Here is a 7,776-nt window from a genome sequence, read left to right as displayed (position 1 = left end):
GGCCTATAGTTACCCGGGTCCTCCCTCTTCCCCTTCTTGAAGATGGGGACCACATTTGCTACCTTCCAATCATCTGGCACCTGGCCCAAGCACCACGATCGCTCATAGAGCCGTGCCAGGGGCCCCGCAATAACCCCAGCTAGCTCCCTCAACACCCTTACTATGGTGTAAAACAGAATAAGGCTTTACTACCCAACAACTGCCCATGGGCATGCTCTTATATGAAGGTCACTAGTTTAGCTCCACTTACCATGGGGTAAGTTGGTTCTATGTCCATACCCTTAGACCAGCACTTCTTCACATGAAGTCAATCCTGTATGGCATATTTAGCACTCGCACTATCTCCCTCGCACCAAAGCCATTTGAAACCTCAAAGTCCTTTCAACTTTGTCCGCAAAAACTCTTGCCCCTAGAACTGCACTCTAATACCCTTGTTTAGTCCATTAATTGTGGCTTCTTTTCTGCTGCAGTAGACTGTGATTGACTTAGCCCTTCTCTGAATACATCTAATTCACAAGGCAGCATGGGAAGGGATCTTATTTTTTTCACAGAGGGGTATCAAATCACACACACACACACAATACTGTGTGTGATTGGATCCGATTCCAAGAACCAGTTTACAGAAGGGCAGCAGGCTGGGCCGACCCAAGACATTATTTCAACGGACTAAATCTGAAAAAAGATCATATTTGTATATTGTGTTGTAGTGTCAATGTTCATTATCCTCAATGCTGTTTCCTAAATCCCTGGTATACCTCAGTATAAATTAAGAAATATATTGTCCTATTTACTATATTTTCTTGGATTTAGTGCCTTCTTTCCCATTGGCATGTTAAATGGTAAGGACTATTTGTAGAGTATGTATCAGGTAAACCAGGGGTTGTCAACCAGAGGTACTTGAGAAGGCCCTAGGGGGTATGTGTGGGCAGACGGGGACAAAGTACCGACACGCACCATCCTGTGCTTGATGCGCCCAGCCAGACGCAGGGAAGGCGGGAAGCTGGCATGCGGTGGCTAGTGCCGCTCTGTGTCCGGCTGCGTGGCATCCCCCACCCCACGTCCGGCCACCGGGGGTACCCTGACCCAAAATGGTTGAAAACCCCAGAGGTAGACTATAGATTACTACTGAATACTGTAGTCATAAAAGATAACCTAAAATAATAAAAAAAGACCAATGATGCTCTCTAATGACAAAGCAGTAAGTCATTCATAATCTAAAAATATTTTTCCTGGGAGTTTACACAGCTTCAAAGTCAAGAGTATTCAACTGACACTGAGATGGATAAACTAAATTGTCATTACGGCATTCAAGGATACTAAATAGCCAGAATAGTGACTTTGTAATTTATTCTCCTTCACTTTTATGTCCTTCTCTGTAACCAAGTACAATTCTGTATCTTGTAGTATCACATGGCTTAGTCACATTATAAGGTGTACAAGCTGGCTAAAGGTGTACAAAGGTGGCCATTCCAGTAAACACATACAACTTCCTTCATGCAAATGATTCCACTGACCAAATCCCATAGGCACTAAGAGTATTATGCACTATTTCAGTATTAGATAAAATTCACAAGTCACACATTACCTCTCGTCCAACATAGGAGCTATTGCTTTCAAACACAATGGCAGTATAATGATGATTATTCTTGTCAAAAAGAGTAGCAATATCACTGGACCTGTTGAGAGAAGAAAAAGTAATTTAGCACAAAATACACGTCATGTACTCATCAACTTTAATATAGAACCTCTTTCCTCTAGACCAGTGGTTCTCAACCTTTTTAGACTTTCCAGACCCGACACTCCTTGGCACCCCTCAGAAAATGCCAGCTCTTAGTTGTCACGTGGTTTTTTTTTTTACTACAGAAAAATAACAGAGCAATTCTTCTGTTGCAAAGAACTTGGAAAGACCGCAGCAGATCAGAATGTTTTTAATGCTACAGATGCCTATCTGAAATCTAATAAAGGATATCAGATTTACCCAAAGAACCTCATCTAGCTGAAATCTGTAGTTTTATCACATGAATCATGTCTGCATAACTAACAGTGCTAACAATGCGTGGCACCCTTGAAAAAAGATCAAGGCACCCCAGGGTTTTGTGGCATCCTGGTTCAGAATCACTGCTCTAGGCATGTTAGGCAGATATAGCCAAACATTTTTTATCCTTAGATGCATTCCCTATGCCTTATTTGGATTAGCAAAATACATGTGTAGTGTTTTCTATTAAAACAAAATCCTTACGGAACTGGATCAAGTGGGGGGCAAGCAGGTGGCCTTGATTCTTGGGAGTGGTTCTGCAGAAAATCAATCATCATCTGACGAACTGTTTGCAACTCACGATCTGACCCTGCTAAAAATAGATGGAAAAAAAAAAAAAAAAAGACTACTCACACTAAAGAAAGAAAAAAAAAATCCACCTTAAAACATCAATTTCTCATTCTCTTGGTCTGTAACTTATGCTAAAAAGCTAGGTGACCATGTCTGGCTTAGTTCACAACTTCTTTGGAGAAGGTCATTTATTGGGCAAATAGGTTTCCTGTGAGTATGCTCAAATGGTTTCCCCAAGAGCTCAAACAAAATATAATATGTTTAACTCAAAGAAGCTGATCTGACTCACCAGTTCCAGCCTCAATGAAGTGCCATTTTGCTTCATTCAGGGCCTGGGTTCATATTTAAACAATACTGACAGTGGAAAGTGTTTGAGTAGCTTTTCTACAACGTTCAGTAACAAAAACCAGGGCACCCAGGTTTACGGCGCACATTGAAAATTCAAGATGCTGGCACAATCCTCCTAGCAATTAGCCTGAGTAAAATAACAGCCAGCAGTATACAGAAATACTTTTAAGAACTGCTCAGGCTTAAAAACCAGATTCCTTCCACTTTTTTGTAAGTGAAAATAAATAAGACATCCATCAAATCCTAAGAAACAACAGGTGCAACTGCAATCAAATGCAACAAGAGGGGCAAGGGGTGCAGGTAGTCTCTTTTCTGACCTCTGGCCTTCTAAATGTTAATCCAGTTGAAAAGACAATGGAGCTATAGCACCTCAAGCTGTGATCCTGTCAAACCCACGAGATAAGCTGGGCTGCGCTAGATCAGCACTTGAACAAGGATCTCCAGTGAATGCCAGGAGGCTAGAGCAATTAGCCTTGGTAAATCAGAAGACAGCAAATTTCTATCCAAGTCCAGGCTGGACTAATGTTTCAACAAGGACACAATGCTGCTGAAAGATGCTGGTATTTTTTAGAATACTATTTTAAAAGACTGATGTGGCCAGCTGTGGAAATTAAGGCAACTACATACAGCACTTTAAGAGAGCAGGAAAGTTTAACCTCATGTCCTAAGCAACATCAGCTCTGCTAATTAGCTTTATATACCTAGAGATATATGAATTTCATTAATGGGTAAGGAATTCTTGTTAATTGTATAACACTCTGCTGCATCATAGGATAAATGCTTTTGAGACTGGTTAGAAAGACATATTCTTACCTTTATAATTTTCTCCCGTTGTGAACTGCTTCGTAAAGGCTTTGAAGTACTGTGGGGAGAAGAGTATTCCTTTAAAGACAATTCATTGCTCAAGAGGACAAAAAAAGAGTAAATCTCAAGGCAACTCAGTTCAGAGGCAAAACTTGATTATCTTGAGTGCATGCTTTCTACAGTCTTAATTCACAAAATATTGTTCCGGAGCTGACACAAACACAACCTACAACTCGAGAGCCTGATCCACAAATGGTATGGGTGCAATAGGTGGCAATATTACACCAAAAGAGAGTCTAACCAATTGACCCTTAAATCAAAATTCTTATTAGTCTGATGTTTCTGTCATTTAACAAACTTATAACAAAACACCCCATGGACTCTGCAGAAGATGCATTTTGAAGATGAACTTTTCATAAATTCCACTCAAGTCCCTGGGACCACAGGCAGGTTCAGGATCTTAGATGCCGATTTAAATTCATGATTAGACATGCTAAAACTATGCTCCTACCCTGAACTCCCTCTAGTGGTAAAAACAAAAGTAATAGAGTAACAAAGTAACAAATGCAGCAAAAAGCTGCTGTGTATTAAAAAATGTTAAAAACTGAAACAGTGTTTTGGTAAGGAATGCATCAGGTTTGAGCCTCACAAATCAAATTTCTAGGATCTGATGAAGTCAGTTGTAGCCACTGAAATCTCATGCTTCTCTGAATGAGTTAGTCTATAAGATGCCAGCCTGCCCAGATTTCTGCCTAAAAATAAACTATTGTTTGCTGCATCTGAGAAAAGCAAACAGTTTCTAAAGTGAAACGCCCTCCTTCCTCCCCCCTGCCCCATCTCATACCAAACTTTTGTTGCTTGGATGCACTCATTTAACTCTCACCTATGAATTATAAAAAAAGACTGCACAGTAGGAAATGCCAGTAACATTGTCAAAACAGAAGTTGAATTTTCTTTTTCAGATACAAGATTTCTGTTTTGTACACTGCTCTCCATTCTCCTGACAAACATAATGAAGCATTTTCAATTCAGCTTAGGTGAGCTGCCAACTGAAGAGTGATATGAGGCCAGCAAAGGACTGATGCAAAATTTAAAAGGCTAGCTTCAACACAGACACTTGTGCAATCAGCTACTAGATTCCAGCTTTGTCCCTGATCTCTCAGCTTCAAATAACTGGATTTACTTTCATACATCAAATGGAGATAAAACATACACAACTACCAATATTGTTTAACATTTGAATATAGTATAGTATATAAAAAACCTGACATTAACAAATATATTGCATCCAGGTGCTGCAGCAATGGGAGACAAATGTCTGTAATAATATACTGCTTCCTGTTGCCATGCCTCTTCTCAGAATTTTTCAAATCCACTGTTTTTGGACAATCACTAACCTAGATTGCATCAGCTATTTCATTTTACTGACTAAGCCTGAAAGCACATTTTATCAGCATCTCAGGTTTCCCTGCAAAAGAAAAAATCAGTCTAACACAAAATAAGCAGCAACGTGCAACATTCCCGATTAATACATTTGCTGTTTTAGTCATGAGCAGAAGGTTTTGCTACCCTAGATCAGAGTACACAGAACAACACAAAACATTTAGGCTTTGAACAAGTATTTTTCATACATGGGAATAAGCATCAGTTGTCTAATCGGGTTTATTGTGCCACTTACCCTAAAGGTTGGATAGTAGTAAATACCATATTCTTTACAAGTCTCATAATTGTCTTCTTCCCCACAATCCAGCACACCAATTCTAATGGCAGGTTCCCAGTCTGAAAATAAAGAGCAGCTTTTCATACTGGTGCATAAGTTATCAGGAATCTAATCTTAGAGACTGCTTCTAAGCCTTTAAATCCAATAGCAAAACTCTCAGACTTAGCAGTGTAGTATCACACCCTGTTTGTCTCATGGGTCCTGCATTTGAACCCTCAACAGGATTTGGATCTACTAAACTTGAAGACTGTTGAACACTTAATTTAGTACACTGGAGAGAAATATTTCTATTAAATCTGAAGAAAAAGAAACCTCAAAGTGACACACATGCCTTATCAAGGCTAAAGGCACGTATTCAGTACAGGTGGATGAAATAAAGGACTACACATTACTTTAACAAGTATTCCAGTCAAGTAAGTTAGTTAAGTTACACTTATTTAGCAGGTCAGTTTTATAAGATGAACATAGTGTTTACACATCCCCATGCCTTCCGATGACAGGATTATATAGGATGATGCATCTTCCATCATAGCTGATGGCAACATGGACCTGCCTTTTGCTGAACTTGCAATTTTTTCTGACTTACAAAATGCACAATCCCTAATTAAACCCACAAAGCTTATATTTTGATTAATGAAAGCAGTCCTAAGTGTAATTGCTGTCCAGACACATGTTGGATGCATCTGTAAGATATCTGAGCAAATACAGTATTATGGAGATTAATTGGGGTATAGCTTAAAGTTTTATGAAGCATTTTATCAAAAAACCCATCAAATTGTTTAAAGTGATAAATTGTGTAGAATATTTTAAACAAAAGATTCTAGTGAAAACCTGGATGTATTTAACAGGTTTTCTTTTTGCTTCTAACCAATAATTTAAAATTGTGCTGAATGACAGGCTGCCAATACATATTTAAATATATTGAGGCATGTGAACACTATATAGAAAATATTCAGTAGTTAAAAGAAAATAAAACCACCCAAAACTCATCCAACTAATTCTGCTACACTTTTCAGCAACCTTCCTTCCTGGTCTGTGCAGAAGATTTGTTAAGAGGAGAAAGTTAAACGCTCATCCACAACTCGAACAGGGATGTTCAAGAAACAGCCACAACTACAGACGTCCTCTAGTCTAGGAGGAAAGTTCAAAAGTGAGCCCTCACCACTAAAAATCTCTCATCTAATGTTAGCTCACATCACTTTGCTGTACCATCCATTTAATCCTTTTTAACAGTCCTTAAATAAACTTGAGCACTTTATGCGGGAGGCCATCAATAGGAAACCTGGAATTCGGAGAAGCATTCAACAGCTTAGATGCCTTTCTGGCCTAATTAAATTGGGAATCTCATAGGAACTGCTTGTTTTGCAGTATTTGATACATGTCCTCCTAAGACTGAGAAGAGCATGTGGACAGAGACAGAGGGAAGCCAAGTTAAACTTCATAGGATCATAGACAATGAGCGTTAAAGGGACCTCAGGAGGTCCTGTCTAGTCCAACCCCCTGCTCAAAACAGGACCAGCCCCAAATACATCATCTCAGCCAAGGCTTTGTATACCTGGGTCTTAAAAAGCTCCAAGGGTAGAGAACCCACCACCTCTCTGGGTGACCTGTCCCAGTGCTTTACTACCCTCCTAAGAAGAAAGTTTTCCTAATATCCAACCTGAACTTCCCTTGCTGCAACTTGAAGCCATTGCTCCTTGTTCTGTTATCTGCCCCCACTAAGAACTTCTTTAAAAAATACTGGAATAAAGCTCTGGATGAAAATTTTGGAAAAGAAAGATGTTACCTGAACTAAGTCATTCAGCCCTAATATTCATATTCTGTGACAACAAAACAAAAAGAGGCAATGAAAATGAACGTTAAATAAAAGACTTCTGGAATCTAAATGCTATACTACTGTTGAAGTTTGTGCAATGGGTATTTGTAATTACTTAGACCAGAAGAGATACATTCATGCTCTCTAGGAATTCATAACAAATGAAAATAAAATTGAGGCAAAAAATTCAGGGACTGTTAAGACGCAGCAAAATGGCTGAAGCATGACCAAAATAATTGTGCATTTGGTATTTTTCTTAACACAAAACTTCTTTACACAAATGATAAGTGTCATTGGTAGAGGACTACTCAGAGCTCTATCACACTTCCCAGCAGGACTTGATTACAATTAACTCCATTCCATTTTTACTTGGATCATGGATGTCTGTTAGTAGAATAAAAGTAAATATTGTTTTGCAGGCCTCAAGCTGGATTGTTCCTGAGGCTCTTACACAATACTGAAAAGTCAATGTTTGCTGTCCTCATGATGACAGAGAGACTCTTAAGATAGCATTTTCCGTTTAGTGCGTAAAAGTCATAAGGTTAGGAAATGGTCTAAACAGCTGGTCTGTCTTCAGTTTATTTCTAGAAAGAAGCTGTTGCTGTGATTCCTTGTATGATTAAATCCAGGCTAATTTTCAGTACTCTGCACCAAAGGTACAGTACAGCTTGCATAATGTGGAATCAAGTACATGTCAACATGCTTCTAGTATTTCTACCAAGAACACCTAGTCTTTTCTATTTGGGAAAAAAAATCAGTGTA

General features: G+C 39.0%; 1 protein-coding gene across 2 annotated transcripts in view; it reads right to left on the bottom strand.

The window, feature by feature from the left end:
- Window positions 1-5,297, bottom strand: part of QSOX2 (quiescin sulfhydryl oxidase 2) — a 29,388-nt gene extending 24,091 nt beyond the window's left edge. Inside the window, exons 1-4 of one of the 2 annotated variants that reach the window (XM_019510809.1) lie at window positions 5,157-5,297; window positions 3,488-3,536; window positions 2,240-2,348; window positions 1,586-1,676 (exon numbers count right to left, since the gene is read on the bottom strand). In XM_019510809.1, coding sequence (XP_019366354.1) covers window positions 1,586-1,676; window positions 2,240-2,348; window positions 3,488-3,536; window positions 5,157-5,282 — 375 coding nt within the window. In that variant the 5' untranslated portion in view covers window positions 5,283-5,297. The remainder of the gene's footprint in view (window positions 1-1,585; window positions 1,677-2,239; window positions 2,349-3,487; window positions 3,537-5,156) is intronic. The other variant, XM_019510810.1, reaches the window with a different exon arrangement.
- Between the last annotated feature and the right edge of the window lie 2,479 nt (window positions 5,298-7,776).

This window comes from Gavialis gangeticus, unplaced genomic scaffold (assembly GCF_001723915.1).
Source record: "Gavialis gangeticus isolate Ggan-Ray unplaced genomic scaffold, GavGan_comp1, whole genome shotgun sequence".
In the NCBI taxonomy this organism is placed as follows: domain Eukaryota; kingdom Metazoa; phylum Chordata; order Crocodylia; family Gavialidae; genus Gavialis; species Gavialis gangeticus.
The sequence above is the reverse complement of the archived record's forward strand: the minus strand, read 5'-3'. Positions and strand labels throughout refer to the sequence as shown.